General features: G+C 38.7%; 1 protein-coding gene across 4 annotated transcripts in view; it reads left to right on the top strand.

The window, feature by feature from the left end:
• The window catches only part of LOC148884697 (mediator of RNA polymerase II transcription subunit 13-like), a 91,810-nt gene that overhangs the window by 24,340 nt on the left and 42,249 nt on the right, over positions 1 to 25,221 (top strand). For all 4 annotated transcript variants that reach the window (XM_089019880.1, XM_089019882.1, XM_089019881.1 and 1 more), the window contains exon 2: positions 6,011 to 6,248. In XM_089019880.1, coding sequence (XP_088876006.1) covers positions 6,011 to 6,248 — 238 coding nt within the window. The remainder of the gene's footprint in view (positions 1 to 6,010; positions 6,249 to 25,221) is intronic.

Genomic DNA, 25,221 nt, shown 5'->3' with positions numbered 1-25,221 from the left:
CCCAATGTTTAACGTGTGAATTTAGTAAATGCTTTATGATAACGGGCTGATAGTAATCAGTCTGGCGCGATGGGACGCTGAATAATAGAATAGCAAAAGGTGTTTTTATTCCATATTGAATGCTATTATACCGCCACGTGCCATAAATAATTTGCACAAAATGAGTTGTGGGTGCGTGTTTACGTATGTGTGTTTATGAAAGAGATGCTCACTGTAATCTGAAATTGAAATAATAACTCTGGGTTTGACTTATTTACAACTGCAGTAATATGACATAGGTTCATTTTTTTGCAGAGAATTAATACTGTCATGTATTTCCGTGAGTATTGTAATATTATCTGTCTACCATTGTTGCTCCACCCTTATTTGTCTTTTTTTTTTTTTTTCAATTCAACTGGCACATTGGTGTTATTCAATTTTTTTTCTCTATGGGGTTTCCCATTATGGGTTAGAATAAATATAGCAGACTTGCAGTAGATGATGATGATGATGATGATGATGATATTTAACATGTTAGGCTTAGTTTGACTGTAAAGTTGAACTGGGAGTTGCATTAAAACGTATAAAATAAATGCATTAAAACGTATAAAACTTCTAAAAATAAATAGTTAACATGTAATAAACTTAATGTAATTAAAAATAAAAACATAAAAAATAAATTAAAAATGTAATTATTTCGGGGATGTTGTAATCACAAAAAATAAAAATCTATAAATAATAATATAATAAAAAATAAAAAATATATACAATAAATAATAATAAACTATATAAATAAATGCATGAATACATTAATGATAATAATAATGATAATAATAATAATCATAATAACAATGATAATAATAACAATGATAATAACAATGATGATAATGATAATAATGATGATAATAATGATAATAATGATAATGGTGATAATAATAATGATAAATAAATAATGATAAAGAAATGATGATAATAATGATAAATAAGGAATGATAATAATGATAAATAAAGAATGAAAAATATATAATGATAATAATGATAAATAAATAATGATAATAATGATAAATAAATCATGATGATAATGATAAATAAATCATGATAATAATGATAAATAATGATAATAATGATGCTAAATAATGCCAAATAAATAATGATAATAATGACAAAATAATGATAATAATGCTAAATAAATAATAATAAAATATATACATTAAAATAATAATAAAATATATAAATAATAAACATATCAAATTTACATATCCAAACCCCCCCGAAAAAAAAAAAAAAAACACTTCAATAAAATGTGCAGGTATGACAGATATCTTGCCGAGTACATGTCTGCTTCTTGACAATCGTCTGTTTACATGAGCACATCCATCATAGCGTGCATGCCATCATCATCATCATCATCATCATCATCATCATCATCATCACACGCGTGTGCGAGTGTGAGACTGCAAACATGTCACCGCGCTCTATAAGTAATCCTCCACCCGGCGGGATTCGCCGACACACCGTACAGAAAGGAACTTTTCACATTTTTATTTCTGCGCTTGTGTCGGCACACAACGCTGACAGGTTGCATGACCCCCCCACCCGCACCCCCTTCCCACACCCTCTTCCCTGATCCAGTGGCAGTAGACAGCAGTGTCAAACAGTGGAAGGACATTTGACACTGACTGGGAGTGACATGGCAGCAATGCGAGCAGATGTCTCTCTCTCTGTCTCTCTGTCTCTCTCTCACCCCCCCCCCCCCCTTCATTGGCTTTGGTAGACACAGCATCCTTGACCTTGTCGTGGCTAATTTTAGGGCATGGCTTATCTAAGCGCCAATGTTTATATCTCCCATTACACGCACTATCATTATAGAAGGGACTCGTTTGTAATTATGGCTGAGCTTGGCATGCAGCCATGCACATTCATGCAAAGTCGCTGCAGCGTTCGGATTGGACGTTTTGGACCAAGTCAACACGTACTGATAATTGGGGGTAATTTGACTTGGAATCTTTCGTCCTATCCACTCCGGAGGACTGGCACACTGCAAGAATTGAAACAAGGGCACGGAAAATCCGACTGAACCCTCCGCACCCTGCCCACCACCTTTTCCAGCTACCGATCCATGCGCACTAAATCCACCAGAAATTTAAACAGCTTCTTCCCCCCATGCCATTAAACTCTATAAACAGTAACTCAAATGCAGGTAACATCTCACTCACGACCAGCTAGACTTACGACCACCCGTACTTACAACCATAACCTCCAGACCCTATATTTAAAATTTTAATTCTACGCCTGGAGCCGCAACGCGCTAGCATGCCGGCAACACGTATAACAATTTTGGCCAGCCAGCCAGCATCTCACTCTCACACAGCAATCGACCGCGTGACTGCACAAGAGGGGTGAGTTTGCGAGTCATTTAGCCTCCAAGTCTCTCGTCAACATTTTAAATGGATTTCGACTTACGACCATTTTGACTTACGACCGTTTGGTCGGAACGGAACTCGGTCGTAAGTCGGATGTTACCTGTATAACTGTATAGTGCTTCTTAGCAATTTTTTTATGATGATGCTAGTGCAACGTGTCCTACTGGAGACAAATTTTGTGATCTACATACAGTAAAGTCTCGTTATATCGATAGTCCCGGTTATATCGATACTATTTCTATGCACGCACGGAGAAAATTACATGCAAACAGGGTCGGATATATCGATAGTCCCGGTTATATCGATATTTTTTCGGACTCCCTTGAATATCGATATAACGAGACTTTACTGTACTTAGCAATAAAGATGATTCTGATTCTGTTGTGGTCAAACTGAGCCTCATCCTCAGTAATTATGATATGCACGTTAAACAGAATTTTCTTTCCAGATCTACTTGAAATATAGTCTGGACCAAGAATCTTAATCCAATTCCATATTTACACCCTCAGTATTTTACATGTGTGGTCAACTATGAGTCTGGCCAATCCCACGTGAGGAGCATCTGGTTTTGATTGAGTGTTTGCATAACTTGTCCTCCTCCACGTGAAGAGTATGTTACTTCTCCGGAGTTACCGCAGAAGCTAACAGTTAGCCTAGCTTTTTTAATTCCCAAATAAAGGTTTGAACACTAAAAATACATTTTTGCGACTTTTTTTGTAAGCTCTTGTGTGTAGCTAGCCTAATTTAGAGTCTTTGTAAAGCACTCCTCGATGGCTACACGCCTGTGACCACAGTGCCAAACATGTTCCAGAAAGCTGAATGAACATAAGAAAGGAGGAGGGTATGCAACAACACCCCCACACCCCTCCCCCTGTCTGCTCTAGTACGCCTTTTGTGCACTCATGCGCAAAATGTGCCAGCCTAACATACAATAGACACAAGAAGGGCATGTAGATGGTCCAGACTTCCATCCAAGGTTAAATGTCTGTCAGTTGGACTGTGTAGGATCTTAAAACGACTCAATGTTTGACTCATTCACTGCCAGACGATGTGCAAAAATGTGTCCACTCCAGTGCCAGGGTTTTTGTCATTGTCACTTAAATTCCAGGACCCACAGAATATTGAGTTTTAGGACTACATAAACATTCAATATAGTGTTAGAAACGTTCTTTCATTAGGAAAAAAAAAACAAAAGTACCAATGAAGACACAATAAAACTGTTTTGCTAACAGTTAGTAACCTTAGATTCTCTTATTTCATGAGAAAAAAAAGTTAATTCCTAAGTTATATGTCTGGAGTTATATGAGCTTGAAATGAGGGCAGCTGTTCAAAATACAATGCAATACATACATATTTGTTTATATAGCGCTAACACTAACACGGAAAATAGGAAACGCTGCCCCCTTGTGGAAAATAAAAAAAAAACATTGCCAGAGGTCTGGCCAGTGCTTTATCAGCACCCACGCATGAAAAAAAACAAACAAATTCAGTTATGGCGCTTAACGTCATATTTTCAATTCCCAAATAAATTCGCGAATGGCAGTGAATGCGCATTGTTAGCAGACTGTAGCTTTAAGTAGGCATCTAATAACGGACTCCATGTACCCCATTGCATAACATTACATCACATTTTTTTTCTTCCACTAGTTTTATTTAGTTTTATTTAGATTTCTTTCAAATGTGATTAACTGAACTCTTTAATCATTGGCACCAAAATCGAATCTGTATAAAAAAAAATATCCTTGGAATGATTGTAATCTTTGACGATCTTCTTCTTCTATGCACCGTCTGCCTTATGTCATAACACCAACAAGCTAGGTCTTGCGTCCGGTCCGGAGATCTCAGTGCTTCTTTGTCACTTTCCACTAAGACGTTACGTGCAAAAGTGAATTTGAACAGGAAGTCTGCATCCGTAATTGGACGTCCTACGAGGAGTTATTGATCGTGTTGGATGTTTTTTTTTTTTTCCCGCCCCCTCCATGTGAAACGCAATAGTGCTGTTACGGTGTAAAAGCTTCATGCGCACTCGCATTATTGATTCATGGTTAGTGCTTGCTTTATATCATCCTGCGTGTAGGAAAATAAATATACAAGACAAAACAACCTCCGGCGAGTGAACGATTTTAGTAAATTGCTCACATCATAGACCTCCTGCATGCTTTCAAACTAACTAATCAAGGAACTAACTAATGGCAATAAAAAAAAATAATTCCCAGAGATGAAGAAAAATCAATCTGAATCACGTGCTTGGAAAACAGCACCCATATCATATTTATCGGCTTTGGAACTCCACCACAATTGATTGAAATCGTCCAAGAAGAAAAAAAAAAAACAAATATAATGTCACCATCCTCATGTTCTCCACTTTTCTATCTGTGACGTTTAATTTGTTAGCTTGTTAGCTTGATGGATAATAATAATAATAATAATAATAATAATAATAATAATAATAATAATAATAATAATACATTTCATTTCTAAGCGCCTTTCAAAACTCTCAAGCTCACTTTACAGTCACAGGATACGTTTTTCTGTGGGTGAGCAGCGGCAGCCACACGCGCCAGCGTTCACTCAACCCGGAAGTAGCTGAAATAGATAGAAAGTGTGTCATCTAGCTAATAGCCTATAGCTAATAGCTAGTCAGCTAGATAGCTATCCAGTGAGCCAGACAGCTAATAGCTAGCTAGCTAGATAGCCATCCAGACAGAGAGACAGACAACAGATAGATAGCAGATAGCTAGGCGTTTAGCGTTCACTCCACCCGGAATAACTCAAATAGATAGAAAGCTAGCTAGCTAGCTAGCTAGATAGCCATCCAGACAACAGACAGCTAATAGATAATAAATAGCAAATCGATATCAAATATCTAGCTAGCTAGCTAGGTGTTCAGCGTTCACTCAACCCGGAATATCTCAAATAGATAGAAAGCTAGCTAGATAGATAGCCATCCAGACAACAGATACCTAATGGATAATAAATAGCAAATGGATAGCAAATATCTAGCTAGCTAGGCCTTCAGCGTTCACTCAACCCGAAATAACTCAAATAGATAGAAAGTTAGCTAGCTAATAAATAGCTAACTAGCTAGATAGCCATCCGGATAGACAGTCAACAGATAGCTAATAGATAATAAATAGCAAATAGAGCTCAAATAGCTAGCTCGCTAGGCATTCAGCGTTCACTCAACCCAGATTAACTCAAATAGATAGCTAGCTAGCTAATAGCTAGCTATCTAGATAGCCATCCAGACAGACAGACAACATATAGTGTGGCATTGATAGTGAAAAGGACCCCCCTAAAATACTGCTAATCAAATTATATCAAATTATATCCACACTTGCCAAAATGAAGTGAGTTTCCGGCATGTTGATCTGGAGAAGGCAATTCATTTAACGCTTGAAAACACTTCCTGGTGTTCAAACCTCATAAAAGACAAGTCCACACCCCCCCCCCCCCCCGCAGTCGCGATTGATTGATTAGAGCTAACGCTGAATTGATGTAAAGATTTCTTCAGCCGTCATCTGTACTTCTTTGAAGGTGTTTCGCTACTCATCCGAGAAGCTTCGTCAGCTAACTAAAATTTCTCCCTCTCTCGGTTCCCTCACCAGGCGGATTTGACGGGCATCAAATGGCGCTGCTACAACTTCCGCGGCGGTGGCGAGTACGGTCCGGTGATTTCGGCACCGGCGCAGGACGATCCGGTCCTGCGCAGCTTCATGCGCTGCGTTCAGGCGAACCTGCTGTGCGTGTGGCGCCGCAAGATCAAACCGGATGCCAAGGAACTGTGGATTTTCTGGTGGGGTGACGAGCCCAACCTGTCGGATGTCATCCATCACGAGTTGGAAGGTGAGCAGGAAAAGAGGGAGGAGGTGGAAACAAACGTTTCTCTCCTCTTTCTCACCATCTACTGCACTTTGCTCACGTCTCTAGACATCATAAGATTTGGTCAGAATGATCCTGAAGACAGTTATTTCATGCTAACAGTGTTTTAATAGGCGATTATAGCTAAAATGTGATATTATTATTATTTTAACTCATTCACTACCAATTGATTCCTAAGTAGGAAAGGGCCATGTTGACTATCTGCCTATCTATCAGCTATTTACGAGCTATCCATTAGCTAGCTGCCTAGCTATTAGCTGTCTAGCTGGCTGGCTGTTGGCTATCTGGCTATATATTAGCTATTCATTAGCTATCCATTAGCTAGCTGATTAGCTATTAGCTGTCTAGCTGGCTGTAAGCTGTCTAGCTATTGGCTATCTGGCTATATATTAGCTATTTATTAGCTATCCATGAGCTAGGTGGTTAGCTATTAGCTGTCTAGCTGGCTGTAAGCTGTCTAGCTGTTGGCTATCTGGTTATCTATTAGCTATTTATTAGCTATCCATTAGCTAGCTAGCTTTCTATCTATTTGAGTTACTTCGGGGTTGAGTGAACGCTGGCGCATGTGGCTGCCGCTGCTCACCCGCAGAAAAACACATTTTGTGAGTGTAAAGTGACCTTGACAGTTTTGAAAGGCGCTTAGAAATGAAATGGATTATTATTATTATTTGCTCGCTATTTGCTATCTATTAGCTATCTGGCTAGCTATTTGCTATCTAGCTAGCTATCTATTCCCTATCTAACTGACTGGCTATCTAGCTAGGTATCTGTTGGCTGTCTATTAGCTGGCTAGCTTTCTATCTGAGTTACTTGCGGATTGAGGATCTGAGGGAACGAGAGGGAATAGACATTTGAAGAAGGTCAGATTGCTTATGAGTTAGCCTTAGCCTTAAGCTAGCCCACTTTTTAACCATTTTCAAAAGCACAAGATATCATTCTCCCAGTCACATGTTTTGCTTGGCGGTACAACGCAGAGTGGCGTCATTCATGGCTTGAGGGCCTCTTTCGGAAGGAATGTTAACTATTTGTTCTCTTTGAGAAGTGAGTTTTGAGAAGAACATTGGCCACTTGTTTTGTAGCCCCGCAACAAAGTCAAGCTAGCATCGTTCTTTTTGCTAGCATCGCCTTCCTTATTTTCCTTCTCGCTCGACGCGCGTACGTGCAGTTGTTGTCCAACACATAAAAGGGCCTCTCATGACTCGAGCCGTTGAGCTCTCAGCAGGCTTTCGTGCTGTTTATTTAAGACGTGTTTGCGCTTTGTTCGGACAAGTCCTTTTATTTGCGCCTCCTATAGCATAATATCTATGATGTGTTTGATTTGCGGCTCAAGTGTTTATATGCTACTTCGGGTCCTATCGCTATGATTGAGGAAGCGCGTGTGCGAAAATCCCGCCGAGCTATCGCATTTTGGGAGACCGCTACCGTCAGCACTATTGCGCCTATTTATAGAAAAATTTGCATTATCTAGCCGCGCGCGTGTGTCGAAATCCCAACATATCGACTAAGCCGCGGGAAGACAGAGCGTAGGGGGAACGGGGGTAGAAAAATATATTACAGTGATACCGCGGTTTACGAACCCCTTAACTTACGAACTTTTCGGTTTGCAAACGTTAAATTTATGAAAATTTTACCTTGGCATACAAACTATTTTTCGGGATACACACGGAGCTGCCACAATGAGTGATGTGTCGTTCGTGAACGAGCCCATTCTCCATACAAGAAAATGGCATCCGGCTTGTTTTGCTCCTTTATTCCCCGCCCCCAGTCTTCGGTTAAAGCCACGTGATTGGTCAAGAACGCAGCAGTGAGGGGAGGTGGTTTAAACATTAAAGAGACAGGCAGATGACAGAGAGAGAGAGTGACAAAATGGATACAAATTTGGACTTGTTTCAACTTTGATAGTTCAAGGCAGAGTGTAGACTGCAAGGTTAAAATTCCCATCAATCAGGCTCCACAAATAACCTGCACAAGCCATCTGTACACTTGATACAAAAAGCTATCATCCCAGCTCAACAGAACACCATTGATGAGGAACAAGGTAAAATTATGGCAGAGAAAGCACCTCCAAGGGATCATTCCTCAAGATGGTGAAAGAAGGCTACCGTCCTCATCAAGTGTTAATGCTGATGAAACCGGCCACTCTATCCCATCAAGCCATCAACGACCATCACAAAGGTAAATAAAATGACTTTATTACACAGTGCAGTTTATTTCTTTAATTCTAATACCATAGCACATTTATCATACTTTATATATAATAAGAATAAGGTACATTTTGTGTAGTTTTAAGGCTTAGAAAATTAGAAAGAAAATTAGAAAGTAGAAAGTACAAAATTATGTTTTATGGGACCTGGGAACGGATTATTCTCATTTTAATGGTTTCCTATTGGAAATTAATTTTTGGGATACACACGTTTCGCCTTACACACTCTGTCTGGGAACCAATTAAGTTCGTAAGCCAAGGTATCACTCGCGATAGTGAGAATAGGCCACGAAAAGAGCTTTGAAGGCACAGCGTGCGAATGCTTGACCGATGTCGGCGGAAAGCTTTTGTTCCACCACGTGTAATACCGAGAGCTCCCTTTGTACGTTGATATTGTTGTTCCAGACAAGACGGCAGTCAGTCCCCGAGTCATCGCATGGAGGAATAAACTCAGCGTGGGGCTCGGGCACAAATTATACTTCACTGAGAGAAATCTATTGTGCGCTCGTCCAAATGTGCTTTATGTACTACTTTCCTTGCTAACTGCTACTGGCAGCTCATGCTGAAAATAGGCACGGGTCCTAGAATAACTTGAATGAACTTTAATAATGAAGACTATATTACCCAAGTGAGCGTTATAAATAGGTTCAGAATAGGCTGAGGTTACCAGAACTTTGACATCATGACTTTCTGTGATGAACTCGCGACTAAAATGTATGACAAATAAAAATACAGTGATACCTTGGCTTACAAACTTAATTGGTTCCCAGACAGTGTGTATCCCAAAAAGTAATTTCAATTAAAATGAGAGTAATCCGTCCCCATGTCCCCATAAAACATAATTTATGTACTTTCTACTTTCTATTTAAAAAAAAAAGCTATGTAGCTAGCTAACAACAATACAAGCTATGTAGCTAGCTAACAACAATAACTCGCTCGATAGCATCTATCTAGCTATCTAGCTAGTGAACAACAATAGCTAGCTGGATAGCTAGCTACTGTAGATAGATATCTATCTAGCTATCTAGCGATCTTAAAAGCTATTTAACTAGCGATCTAAAAGAGCTATTTAGCTAGCTATCTAGCTAGCTATTGTTTTTTTGGGACTTTTTAACACTGATTTTTTTTTAATGATCCGATTTGAAAATGTGACTACCCTTGTGAAATTACGACTTGATATCCAGACATTTTTCCCTTAATATTTTCTCAATTTTTTTTAACAAAATAATGATTTTGATAAATTAATTTGTCATAATTCTATGGTTTTTCTCAAAATTTGGCAATTTTTAAAATTATGACAGTTTTTTTTTTGTCTTTCAGAAATCACATCTTATTTCCATTTACATTTCGGTGACATAGTAGCGAAGTGATGTTAATAAGCAAATAATTAAATAAGTGGGTAAAATAAATAAATACATAAATAAATAAAATACATTTCGGTGACATGTTAGTGATGTTTAATGGAGCTAGTAGGTCCAAAGACCCAAAAATTTTGACAACTGACCGTATCCCCCACCTCCTTCTCACTAATTGAAACCGTCAAATCGATTAAAAACAAAACAAAGACGTTCCCGTCATTCCAACGCCCTCCCGTGAACCCGCTTGACCGAACGTGTCGAAGTGAACAAGTGCTGAGTAGCCACGCGGTTAAAATCGCTCTTGAGAGCGTCGCTATTGTTTCAAGGTGATAGATCTCTTCACCGGGTGCTTAAGTCTAAATAAATGACGCCTTTGAAATCGTGCCAGGAATGACGTTGTCACCGCTCCAACCTCTCTGAGATTGTCTTTGCCTCAATGGCAAAGTCTTTCAAGAGCCCTTCTTTAAAAGTGGCGTCTTGAAAGAGGTTAAAATCTTATCTTCTGGATAGAACAAAAAAAAAATGGTCTGAGTACTGTTTAGCTGCACATAAGATGACTACTCGTGGAGTATCAGCGTGGTTCGTTTTACAGTGTAAACCATGTCAGAGTTTTGATATTGCAGATTTTTCATACGCAACATCGTTGGGAATATTTTTTTTTTTGTCAGGCATCTGTTCTTGATTATTTATCAATTTAAAAACAGATGTCTGGATGTTCCATTCTTTCATTTTTTTTTTTTTTTTAGCATAGGCTGGCTCTACCGCCGTGCATGACGACGTGATGGAAAGGGAGAGAGGCTAAGTTACATTTAGAATCTTCGATATTCTACGGCCTCACTTAACAACCTCATTTAATGTTGTTGGATTCGATCAAGTTTGTCCTTGTCCGCTTAAAAACCACAAACATTCAAAAATGTCCACACATTGCATTTTCACCCCCTTAGGTGTGACCATGAGCTAATCTCATTTCACAATCTAGTGAATCTAGAAGATAAATATAGTTTATTGCTAGTACAGTGATACCTCGGTTTACGAACCCCTTGGCTTACAAACTTTTCGGTTCACGAACGTTACATTTATGAAAATTTTACCTTGGCATACGAACTTTTTTCGTACACGGAGCTGCCTCAATGAGTGATGTGTCGTTCGCGAACGAGCCCGTTCTTCTCACAACAAAATGGCAGCCGACTCTTTTTGTCCTCTATTCCCCGCCCCCAGTCTTCGGTTAAAGTCACATGATTGGTCAAGAACGCAGCAGTGAGGGGGTTTAGTTTAAACATTAAAAAGACAGGCAGATGACAGCGAGAGTTTCAACGTTGTTAGTTCAAGGCAGAGAGTAGACTGCAAGGTTAAAATATCCCATCAATCAGGCTGCACAAATAACCCGGACAAGCCATCTGTACACTTGATGCAAAAAGCTATCAACCCAGCTAAACATAACACAATTGATAAGGAACAAGGTAAAATGATCGCAGAGAAAGTACCTACAAAGATCATTCCTCAAGATGCTGAAAGAAGGTTACGTTCCTCATCAAGTGTTTAATGCTGATGAAACCGACCATCAAGCCATCAATGACCATGACAAAGGTAAATAAAACGACTTTATTATATAGTACAGTTTATTTCTTTAATTATAATACCATAGCATATTTATTACACATAAAAACGGTATATTTTGTGTTGTTTTAAGGCTTACAAAATTTGAAAATTATGTTTTATGGGGACTCGGGAACGGATTATTCTCATTTTAATGGTTTCCTATGGGAAATTAATTTTTGGGATACACACTCCGTCTGGGAACCAATTAAGTTCGTAAGCCAAGATATCACTGTACAGCAGTATTTATTTTTCCACAATTCCGTCCCGCTGCTCAAGCCCTGAGTGCAAAAAAAAAGCCTTTCAGCCAGCTGCAGGATCATATATAACCTTAGCAGATTTCTGAAGGTTATTTTGCAACGTCATCGCAACGTTAATACTCATGCGCAAGCACAATCCGCGAGCTCGGGTAATGAGATGATTCATCATACGGATGGTTATTTCATCAAAACAGGAGAGATATTATCTGTTATCCGGCGATTGAAATTAGCGCTGTATCGTAATATCCCAGCTGTGGTCCAAAGAGACCTTTTATGCAAAGCAAAAACAGTTTATTAAAGATGAGAGACAGAGCCTGACGTACATTTTAATGTTGCCATCTTATCAGCGAACGGTTAACACATCTTTAAATTCAGATTATTTATTTTTTTCATCTTGTTACATTATCAATCAATACAATACAATCAATCAATACAAATAATTATGTGATAAATAAAATAAAATAAATAAAATAGTAATAATAATATAAAATCATAATAATATAAAACAATAAATATAATAACATAAAATAATAATCATGTAAATATAATAATAATATAATCATATGAAATAATAACATAAAATAATAATAAGAATATAGTAATAATAATAATAATAAATACCATATAATAATAACAATAATAATAATAATTAAAATAATAAGAATAGTAATATTAATAGTAATAAAAATAATAATAGTAGTAATAATAATTAAAATAATAATAGTAGTAATAATAATAGTAGTAATTATAATAGTAATAATAATAATAATAATCATAATAATAATCAAATAAAAATAAAATAACATAAAATAATAATACATAAAATAATAATAATTACATAACTAACGATAAAAGTAATAGTAATAAAAATAATAATAATAGTAATAATAATTAAAATAAAAATAGTAGTAATAATAATAGTAGTAGTTATAATAGTAATAATAATGATAATCATAATAATAATCAAATAAAAATAAAATAAATAAGACATAAAATAATAATAATAATTACATAAGATAACGATAAAAGTAATAGTAATAATAGTAATAATAGTAATAACAATAACATTAAATAATAATAATAACAATAACAGAATAGTAATAATAACAATAACATAAAATAGTAATAGTAATAACAATCACATAAAATAGTAATAATAATAACAACAACATAAAATAGTAATAATAACAATAACATTAAATAATAATAATAACAATAACAGAATAGTAATAATAACAATAACATAAAATAGTAATAATAATAACAACAACATAAAATAGTAATAATAATAATAACATAAAATAGTAATAATAATAACAATCACATAAAATAGTAATACTAATAACAATCACATAAAATAGTAATGATACAAATAATAACAATGATAAAAATACCAATAATAACATAACATAACAATAACATAACATCATAAAATAAATATAATAAACCCTTTTTTTTAAGAAAGAAAAAGTCCGCTGGGGGTTTAATACTAAGCCCACTTTCCCCACAACTACAGGAGCAGCTACACACGATCTGTTCTTGCCAGCTGCTGACTGATTGGAATGGAATCTGCGGTTTTAGTTGACTAAAACGATGAGCGTATTCAAACTATGCTGCGAGCGACACTGTCTCCCGTCAGAACACTAAACAGGGCATAGGAGTGTTCAAGCAGAGTGGATCACGAACGCGAGCCATTTTTCTGTTGAGTCGCTAAGTAGAGGCCGATGACTTTGATCACACTGCAGGCGGTGTTCCCGTGCGCTGCCGCAACAGCATGTGGCCAAGGTGAGTGCGGGGTGGAATTCTAAAGACAGCTGCGAAGATGTTTAGTTGGATCAAGTTTACTGGATGACGAGAGGCATTCTTGCAAATGTTTGCCAAATTCTTCTCAAATTCTGTTAAAAATTCTTGTCAATAAAATAGCCCTATTTTTTTTTTTTAGTCTTCATAAAAATGACCAGAATACTAATGACATAAGTGGATGAGAAAAGAACAGGATTTGGAATGGAAGCTCTATTGTACTTATTGAATAGGCATACTATGTCTTGCATACTACTCTCAATTTAATACACCCGCCTTTCAAATCGCATCGTGTAAAGAAATGATTAAATAGCACAGCTCAAATGTGTAATTTGACACTCCCAGATTCGACAAACGGCTGACTTTCATCATGATCCTGCTCCTTTTTGAAAACATTTTAGCATCATTACCAGCCGTTTGAGCAGTCGCTGCCTTCCCGCGGGAGTAAAAAGCGCACAAAGTCATTGTGCATTTGTATTATCAGCTCTGCTCTGCAGTATATATATATACACACAGTAAAGTCTCTCGTTATATCGATATTTTTTTCCGACTCCCGAGAATATCGATATAATATCGATATCGATATAATATATATCGATATATCCGATCCTGCGGCATGTAATTTTCTCCTTGAGTTCATAGAAATAGTATCGTAATAAGCAGTACTATCGATATAACCGATATCGATATAACGAGACTTTACTGTATATATATATACATGTTTATATATATATATATATTTACATATATATATATCTATACATATATATCTATCTATATATATATATATATATATATATATATATATATATATATATGTGTGTGTGTGTGTGTGTGTGTGTGTGTGTGTGTGTGTGTGTGTGTGTGTGTGTGTGTGTGTGTGTGTGTATATATATACAGTGATACCTCAGTTTTCGACCATAATCCGTTTCAGAAACCTGTTCGAAAACCGATTTGTTCAAAAACCGAAACAGCACTTTCCATTAAAATCAATGTAAAATATCCTAATCCGTTCAAAGTCTAGAAAACGACTTTTTAACTATTTCATTGCATAAACCGGATAAAAACTTAATAATAGAGCAGGTCATGTGTAAAATTCTATAAAAAGAAACTTTTATTTTCACCAATTTTCTTTTTGCCACTGGGCATGTTGGCACCTATCCCAGCTGTCTTTGGGCAAACACAGGGCACACTAACTTTTCAAACCATCCTCTGCTTGCTTTAAAATCATACTATTCAGGAGATCTTAACCAAATATGTCTGCATTTTCGCAAAAATAAAACAACAACAATATTAATGCGTCGGTCACAATGAAGAAGACGTGACATATAAGGAAGTGACGTATAAGGAAGCGGAGGGTAGTCGAGTGATGCATTCAGATGCACTCAGTTTGATTGAGAACCAAATTTCGGTTGTGTTGTACCGTAGTGCGAGGACATAAACCTGTTAATTTAACTCCCAGCAAGACACCAAAGAAGCGCATTTGGGGGAACGTGTTCCTTAATTTGCTGTTGTAGGGCAGATTTGCTGAACAGATGCAACGTTTATAGCCATGTCCCCTAATACACACACACAGACAGACACACACAATGGCACCTGTCCACCTAATGGTAGTGTCACATCCTCGCATCGATGATGCATAAAATGTTTTGCTTGGAGTGCATCGCAGCAGTTGTTGAGGGACTCGACGCCTGTACGCATGTTTAAAGGTTCCCGCTTAATGGCAGCCCGGACGAATGTTAAGGCGTTTCTTCTTTACGCACTACTGCAAGAGAGTTGCCCCAATCCGCTTTAAGGGCTCTTGGGAAAATCTTCAAATTAGCAGCTGTTGTCCAACTTGTTACAAAATAAAATAAAATAAAATAATTTAAAAAAAAGTATGAAACACCGAACTGAGTATTTGCGGTGGTGCGAAGTAGAAAAGTATCTATCTTTGTTATTGTATTTCAGTATTGTGAAGTTTTTGGGAATTTCTACTTTTCTTCGTCCAAATATTTGTTCCTGAAATTATATGACTTTATGATAGCATCCCTGCTCACAGTCTCTCTACTTCTTCTTGGGACGTAAACACAAAGCGCTCATTCTTTCTGCTTGTGTTTTTCTTTAAAAAAAAATGGTGGGGGGGGAGGAAGGAAGAGGAAGAAAATGTATAGTCCCTCCCCACCACCCTCACCCTTTTTTCTATGTGCAGCTGGGAAACTTCATCTCTCTCTCACACACACAGTAGAGGGTCAAGAGGTCACAGGCCACGCCCTGGCAGCCCAAAGAGGAGTCGATACAAAAAGGAGTGAAAGAAATCAGAGATCCTCGGTCCTTCCCGACAAATTTACACGACCTGAGGTCTTTTTTTGTTCCCCCTGGAATTGTTTTTCCCAACCATTAACAACAACGCAATGCAAAACTAGAGGAGAAAAAACAAGTATTAACAGCTAGCCGGCAAGCTGGCTAACAGCTAGTCAGCATTTGCTATCGATTGGCAATCTTTTTACCATCTATTGGCTGTCTGGCTGGCTAGCTAGCTAGTTAGCTATCTAGCAGACTATCAACTACTTATGTATCGACCTAGCTGGAGATCTACCTGGCTGCCTGTGTATTTGCTGTGTCTTGGTGATCTTTTTGCTATCTGGCTGGATATCTGGCTGGCTATCTATTAGCGAGCTAGCTTTCTATCTATTTGAGTTACTTCTGGGTTGGCTGCCGCTACTCCAAAAAAAAAATCCTGCGACTGTAAAGTGACCTTGAGAGTTTTGAATGGCGCTTAGAAAAGAAATTAATAATAATAATAATAATAATAATAATAATAATTACAGTAAAGTCTCGTTATATCAATATTCAAGGGAGTCCGAAAAAATATCGATATAACCGGGACTATCGATATGTCCGACCCTGTTTGCATGTAATTTTCTCCGTGCGTGCATAGAAATAGCATCGATATAACCGGGACTATCGATATATCCGATATCGATATAACGAGACTTTACTGTATTATTATTATTATTATTTTTTTTTTTTAATTATTATTATTGGCTATCCATTAGCTGTCTGGCTATTTAGCTAGTTGTCTGGATAGCGATTAGCTATCTATTAGCTAGCGCTTAGAAATGAAATGGATTATTATTATTATTATTATTATTATTATTATTATTATTATTATTATTATTGTTGTTGTTATGAAAATTATTGTTGGTAAAATTATTATTATTATTATTATTATTGTTGTTGTTATGAAAATTATTGTTGGTATGACAATAATTGTTATGATTATAATGATGAGGATTATTATTATTAGTAGTATTAATATTATGATTATTATTATTGTTGTTGTTCTGAAATTATTATAATTATGATGATGATTATTAGTATGATGATGATGATTATTATTATTATATATATTTTTTTTTAATATATTTTTACTTGTCTTGCCATGACTGAACATTCGTCCCGTTTTCTGTTTGGAGATGAACAAACGAGTCACGCATTGGGGTGTGAATCCCCCCCCCCCAAAAGAAGCCAAGGACAGACAAGGGGGGGGGGGCATCTATCTGATGGTCCTCAAGACAAATCCCAGATGTTGCCTCCCACTTCCTTAATGAGCCGTTTCTTCTTTTTTGGCCGCTCCTCCTCCTCCTCCTCCATCTCACCCACGGACATGTATATCTTCCCCCTCCCTCATCTAACCTCCTCCTCCTTTTTTCTCCTCGGTTCCCATGTTTCCCTTTTTTCAGGGGGCGCTTTCCACAAGTGACTCACTCACTCTTTCACTAGCAACAGGGGGGGGGAGGAGGAGAAGAAAAAAAAATACGAGTCAAACATCTCCGTTCTCATTCCCTTTCGCCGCTCGTACGAGGGTCTTATCACTTCTTTCGCTTTCACTTTTGTCCCTTTTGAGGCGGGCGGCGACCTACTTCCTGATTTCATTACAAAATATAAATCAAGTTGCGTCCAGGCGAGACATGTTCCTAAAACAAATCTCAAAGGAACAAAAAAAGAGAAGCAAGCGCTCATACGACAAACCCTATTGCCCCTCCCCCCCCCTCCGCCTTTTATTTAGCGAGCACGCTAACATCACATAGCGAGGTGCCCAAAAAACAAGCGAGGAGAGGAAAATAAAGCACAACAAAGGCCGAGAAGGAGGAAGCGGTGAGACATGGCGAGTGGAGTCGTGGTGAAAATGGCGAGAACCGCAGGCGTGCCAAGAAAAACTTGTTGACACAGAAAAGCGGCTAAGGAGTTGTTATAGATCTGGAATAGACTCCCCCCCCCAACGTCTTATTTTACCAAAATCAGATCATTCTACCATATCCTCTCCTTACACTTCTTTAATCGAAAAAAAAAACAGTTAATCCCTAAATTATATGGGTCGAAAGTTATATGAGCTTGAAATGAGGGCGCCTGTCCAAAATACAATACATACATATGACGCTTTAAGGACAACCGACACCATTTTTTTGTTTCCTAAGTGACATCAGAAAAATGTTTTATAGCATCTAAAATACCCAAAACACGCAGGCTGATATTTTTAGTCAAATAAAAAATACCAATAAAAATGACTTAGTGTCCCAAAACGACTTCAAAATGACCCCGGAAATGGCGAGTTTCAGAAGGTCCCGCCCCCTTGTTCGTGACGTCACGCCAGGACGTCTTCGCCTTGCTCTAGAATCAAAACAATGGCTTGAGATTCGAATATGCTTTCTTGTTACTCATCCAGTTATGAATATGATTCAAATAGTTCTGAAGAGGAAAGCATAAATGTTTGCAATTGATTAAATAATTTATTCCATGCCATTTTAAGGCAATATTGGGGGGAAATGTATCACCAAAAAAAAGAGGCAGAAAATGGCGACCAAACTCCGTGTTAGGAATTAATCAGCCCGTTTCCACAGGCTGAGTAATTCCTTACATGGAGCTTTGTCGCCCTCTTTTTGTGCTACACGAAGTTTTCAGACCAGCCAAGTACAGCCAAATGCATTGACGTGATGAAGCATTGACGTGAGAAGGACTGCTACAATCGGTCAGGGGCGTTCCTTCAGTGACGTAACGTACGGACTCGTCACCAACTCAAAAACAAGACTTACGGAATATTCAGCGCGAGTCTTAAAACGTAAAATATAGCTATATGCGGTGGAATCTTTGCAAAATACGCTCAGTAGAAGTCATTTGAAGCCATTTTACGAATTATGGACACAACTTGTCCGGAGACGTCGGTTGTCCTTTAACTATCACGAAATGTATGTGGGGTATATGTGTGCATGGTCAATTTCAAGAAGAAAAAAAACGGCACTACGCCTGATTAGTTTTCTGGTCGAATGATAAAAGAGCAGATAGCATTGGCGACGGCTGTAAACTATACGCTCACGAGGGAGGAATGTCCAACTGTGCGTGCGATTATGGGATGGTGATAATAATAATAATAAGAAGAAGTCACCCGCTTCCTTCCTGGTTTTTAAGGACTTTTATCAGCAGTGTGTGTGGCCTTTCAGCCCCCGTCAAGTGACTGCTATGGCCAAAATTGATTTTCTGGCCTGGCCTTTTCTTGTTTTTATTTATGTATGTATGTATTTATTAATTAATTAATTTATTTATAAATCAGCTTCGAAAAGCTGGTTTTGTTGCTGTCAGCGAATCTGTCAGTGATCTGTTAGCTATCTGTTAACTCGCTAGCTAGCTATCTATTAGCTAGCTAGCTTTCTATCTATTTAAGTTACTTCCGGGTTGAGTGAAGGCCTGGCTAGCTATCTGTTAGCTATCTATTAGCTAGCTAGCTTTCTATCTATTTGAGTTGCTTCTGGGTTGAGTGAAGGCCTAGCTAGCTATCTGTTAGCTATCTATTAGCTAGCTAGCTTTCTATCTATTTAAGTTACTTAAGGCCTAGCTAGCTATGTGTTAGCTAGCTAACTTTCTATCTATTTGAGTTACATCCGGGTTTAGTGAAGGCCTGGCTGGCTGTCTGTTAGCTATCTATTAGCTAGCTAGCAGTCTATCTATTTGAGTTACTTCCGGGTTGAGTCAAGGCCTAGCAAGCTATCTGTTAGCTAGATAGCTTTCTGTTTATTTGAATTACTTCCGGGTTGAGTGAAGGCCTTGCTGGCTGTCTGTTAGCTATCTATTAGCTAGCTAGCATTCTATCTATTTGAGTTACTTCCGGGTTGAGTGAAGGCCTAGCTAGCTATCTGTTAGCTATCTATTAGCTAGCTAGCTTTCTATCTATTTAAGTTACTTCCGGGTTGAGTCAAGGCCTAGCTAGCTATCTGTTAGGTACGTATGAACACATTCACCTTACGAATGTATCTCGTTCGTAAATTGGGGATCGCCTATACTTGCAGTACCAAGTGGGAAAAATCTAAGAGAAGATCCCAGACGACGTGTGGAAAAAAAAACAGCTTTGACACCACGTCCCGTTCATTTATTCATTCCTGGCGACTTAAGTGAGCACGCTTGGCACTTTGCATCCATCCACTCCACATCCCCAACATCAAAACGGATCACTTTGTGTGTCTGTGTGTGTGTGTAGCACAGTAAGTGACTGTCAAATTATAAGGGAGTGAATGGGCAAAGTCCGTGTTAGCGTTGGTGCGACGCCAACACGCTAACACATCCAAATGGAACGGCTCGGCATTTCGCGCCATCTTTTCTCCGCTGCTCTTCTTCCTTCCAGTCGTTTCAATGGCGCCCGCCGACTCCATTGCAGGCGTTGTACATTTGCGCCGTCAAACGCGCTATCACACTATCTCGCATGCGCTCGTCGCGACTTTGATGCTTAATCAATTAAACAGTTTATCCATGGCGTGCAATCTGTCCTCTGGCTCCGCTGGGATGATTATCCGTGGAGTTTTTTTTTTTGTTTTAATCTGTAAAAACACCCCCCCCCCCCCCCCTACATCCTGTATTTGATTTGAGCATGAGACTAAGTGAATATTTGAGCGATGCCAGTGGGGGGTATTTATGTTTGTATTTTATGTTGTTTTCAATTATTCATTTTGCCTCTCACCCGATTGTTATACAGATTTTAATTGAGAACTAGAACCCAAGTTTGCTTTGTGGATTTATTTTCATGATGATTGATTTGAGTGATTCCGGTTTCTCGTCCACCAGCAACACATTTTCATAGACAGTGTTGTTTGGACATTTTGCGCCTATGACATCATGCTGTTCCATCCATCCGACCACACGATCCGCCCAACTATGCATCAATCCATTTATCCACCCATCCAATTCATCCATCCACCCAAACCACCCAACCACCCGATCCACCCACCCAATTCATCTATCTATCCAACCACCCCATCCACCCATCTATGCATCCACTCACCCAATTCATCCATCCATCCAACCACCAGATCCATCCATCCAACCACCACATCCATTCAACCATCCATCCAACCACCCCATCCATCCAAACAACCATTACATCCATCTAACCAACTACTCGATCCACCCAATCACTCATCCATCCATCCATATAACCACTCGATCCACCAATCCATCCATCTAACCAACCACCCGATCCACCCACCAGATCCATCCATCTATCCATCCAACCATCTGATCCATACATCCACCCGGTCCATGCATCCAGTTATCCATCCATCCAGTCATCAATAAATCCATTCATCCATCCAACCACCCGATCCACCCATCCATTAATCCATCCATCCAACCACCCGATCCATCCACCCAATCCATCCATCTATTCATCCAACCACCTGATCCATACATCCACCCGGTCCATGCATCCAGTTATCCATCCATCCATCCATCCATCCATCCATCCATCCATCCATCCATCCACTCACCCAATGAATCATCCATCCACCCACCACATCCATCCATCCATCCATCCATCCATCCATCCATCCATCCATCCATCCATCCATCACAGGTGTGCTCTAACCAATCCCAACTGTCTTCGGGCAATAGGCAGGGGACACCCTGAACTGGATGTCAGCCAATCGCATTGACTCGAATAACCATCCACGCTCACACTCAAGCCTAGGGAGAATTTAGAGTGTTCACTCAGCCTGCCATCAATGTCTTTGGCATGTGGGAGGAAACCGGAGCACCCGGAAAAAACCCACACGGGCATGGCAAAAACACTGTGCGCTTTTTGCACTTGCACAAATCCAATGCGGCGCTTTTTCACAACATCTGCTCAAATAGTTCCTGCAAGTTGTTGTCCCCCCCGAGTCAAATTCCCCCGTTGTCAAAGCAAAGAGAGGAAAGCAAAGTGCGCCGAAGGGGAAGTTGTTTAAGCCGAGTTAGAAAACGAGAGAAAAGGTTACCACCCCCCCCCACCCCCCACCCCCTCCACTTTGACCTCCACCTTGCCGAGGTGGAGGTCTGCTGATTCCAACTTGACTCTGGCGGTTCAATTCTCACTTTCACCCAAAACATGACAACCATGAACTACTTGATCCTGAACTAGTCTTTTTTTGGTCTGTTTTTAACACACATGCCATCATGTGTGTGTGTTTGTGTTTGTATGACTAGTCTTGTGAGGACCACCAACATTTTATACCATACGTAGTGAGGACATTTTTGACAAGAGAGGACCTTTAGACCGGTCCTCACAAGGTGTTCATTCTAAAGGCTATATATGCATCTGTTAAAGTTTCAGAGAGGTCCTCACAAATTCACCCAAAATGATTTTTTTGGTGTGTATTTTCATTTCACTTGGATACACACACTGTGTGTGTGTGTGTTTATGTTTGTGTGTGCGTGGTTAATGAAAGGAAAAAGTTCATACCACACAAAGTAAAACGATATTTTAACCAAATTCACTACAGGGGTGAGGACTTTGAATATACCCATTTAGAAACCTCACTCCTGCTGTTATTTCAGTTTCAAGTCCACTTTTTATTTCTTTGTTTTTAAAGAAGTTGAAGTGGGAAATGGGGTGACATTTAGTGTTCAAATGTAACACTAGTTCTTTTCTAAACTTAAAAGCAACGGTGGTCCTCACTCCTTTCTGGAGTTATCCGGACCTCACAAAAGCATTGAAACGGGAATGTATGTGTGTGTGTGTGTGTGTGTGTGTTTGCACTACTGCTACACATTCTAAACCTCTTAAATACACAGACACAACCCTGGTGCCTTCCTCTTTTTTTTTTTTTTTTTTTTTTTTTTGCCTGACTCACCCTCAGAAGTATGCGAGCAACTCCGGCTCAATCACCTAATTGATTCCAGACTTCCCCCTTTTGCAAGCCTTCACTCTCCATTCGTGTCCTCCTGGACTCTCGAGGACTCCAAATTCGTGTTTCCATTACATTGTGTCGACTGACTTTATGGAAACATGCTTGTCGGAGTGCACAGTGTGTGTGTATATTATTTATTTTTTATTTATTTTTTTTCAATGTGATCGCCCCAGTAAAAAATAAGGCTCTTTATGAAGTGACTCTGTTTTGAGGGAAAACTTTATTTGTAAATTTGCCAAAATAAGCTTCAGAGAGTAATTGCCCAAGTCATTTTTTTAACTTACAGAGCCTTTTTATTCTCTTATTCATTTCTCACGAGAACATGGAAGGAATGTTTGACGTTATTACACCTGCGGTTGGAAAAGTGGCTTTGATAAACAGGTTGCCAACATCTCAAAAGGTTGTAAAGTACTTCATGAGGTTGAAACAAGATGTGATTTTTATTTTAAACACCTTGTACTACTACCGATGCGTTGCTGCATCGCTAGCTGCATCGCTGGATTGAGCAAACATGTCTTGCTGAAATAGGCTTATGAAAGCTATAGTTGTTACCCTTTCGTTACATTGTTATCATTGTCCAATAGAAATGAAATATCTTCAATAGTATGTGTTAGTATGTAAACAAAAAATATAGCTAGCTAACTATCTATGAGGTGTTAGCAACCGCTATCAAATAATGTTAGCAAGAAAAAAAAATGGAATCAACCCTAACGTATGCATCTGGAGGTGCCGAACAGCAAATCAGCAAAGTTTGCCTTGATAATCACCTTGTGGGCATATTATTTTCTAGCGATGGTGTTAGCAATCGCTAGCAAATAATGCTAGCAAAAAAAATAATGGAATCACCCCAAACGTGCATATGTGAAGGTGCTAAACAACAAGTAGGCGGTGGTTGCCTTGATAAATCCCCGGCGGGCGTATATCTATTCGCTAGCTAACTAGCTTGCTATCTATTTGAGTTACTTCCGGGTTGAGTGAACGCTGGCGCGTATGCCTGCCGCTGCTCACCCACAGAAAAAAACTTCTCCTGTGACTGTAAAGTGACCTTGAGTCAGACAAAAGATGGTGGCGCTTGTGGAAGCTGCGGTACAGACGCTCTCCTACTTATGAACATTCGAGTTACGAACAACTGTACATACGAACATTTTTGGAGGAACAGTTGTATCTTTATAGAGCATATATATTATGAAATGTTTATTTTTCATTACAAACCAATACAGGTTACATATACAAGCCGACGCCTCCGGACAAGTTGTGTCCATAATTTGTAAAATCACTTCAAATGACTTCTACTGAGCGTGTTTGACAAAGATTCCACCGCGTATAGCTATATTTCACGTTTTAAGACTCGCACTGAATATTCAGGAAGTCTTGTTTTCGAGTTAGTGACGATTCCAGACGTGACGTCACGTTTGGAACGCTCCTGACCGAGAAAGCGACACACAATGCATTTTGCATTTTAGATAGCTAATAGCTAGCTAGATAGCTCATATATAGCCAGCGAGACAGATAGCAAATAGATAGATAGATAGCTAGATAGCAAATAGATAGCTAGCTATGTAGCTATCTAGATAGGAAATAGCTAGCTAGTTAGCTAGCTAGCTAGGTAGTCAGATAGCTAGCTAGCTAGATAGCTGCATAGCCCGATAATAATAATAATGAGTAAAATTTAGCTAGCTAATAATAATGACTAAAGTTTTGCTAGCTAAAATTTTTGCTCACCAGCAAAATTTGAGTTCGCTGATGAAGCTTTATGGATGCGTAGCAAAACGTCCGACACCTTCAAAGAAGTACAGATGACGGCTAAAGACACTTTTTCATCCATTATCAACTTTTTTTTCACCGCAACCCTTTATTTGCTGTGATCATAAGGAGAAGAAAGAAAAAAAAAAGCCGAAATGACTTTAATCTAATTGAGAGAGTGTGGCTGATAACACGCGGCCCATTTACATTCTCCGGGGCGTTCTGCAGTTGGCTGTATGTAGCCGCATGTGTGATGAATGACGGATCACGATGCATTAAAGCCCTATTGCACTCAGCTGCACATTTGAGTCTCTGCAGCTCGCTTTTCCCTCGGGCCATCTGTTTTCCTCCCCTGATTAACAGGCAGTAAATCTGAAAATGTGGCGCTCAGTGACGCGCTGTTGCTACAGTGACAGTGGCGCCGTGTTTTCCTTCAGCCTACTTAGAGCGTTTCTCCAATTGTTTTGTTTGACACAGTGTTGATTTTTACTAGGGTTTTCTTGTCAATTCGAATGGGGATTGCGTAGACGTGTGTTCTAAATATGTTCCGTGACTACCGTTGGGTTCATAAAAAAATGAGTTTATTGCTGTTTTTCTCGGAGAAACTGAAAATATCCCGCCCAGTGACAAATCACTGCGCCAATCTTCCTGTCACACTTCCAATACAGTAGTTACTACTTATTTCTTAGCACGAGTGCTGGCGCCACCTTAGGGTGTTACAGAAAGACCACACAAAGCTTTTTTTAATGTAATTAATTACTGGATCATTTTTTTTTAGAAATTCCA

The sequence above is a fragment of the Hippocampus bargibanti genome, linkage group LG18, assembly GCF_051943395.1.
Source record: "Hippocampus bargibanti isolate YZ-2025 linkage group LG18, ASM5194339v1, whole genome shotgun sequence".
Lineage (NCBI taxonomy): Eukaryota > Metazoa > Chordata > Actinopteri > Syngnathiformes > Syngnathidae > Hippocampus > Hippocampus bargibanti.
The sequence above is the reverse complement of the archived record's forward strand: the minus strand, read 5'-3'. Positions and strand labels throughout refer to the sequence as shown.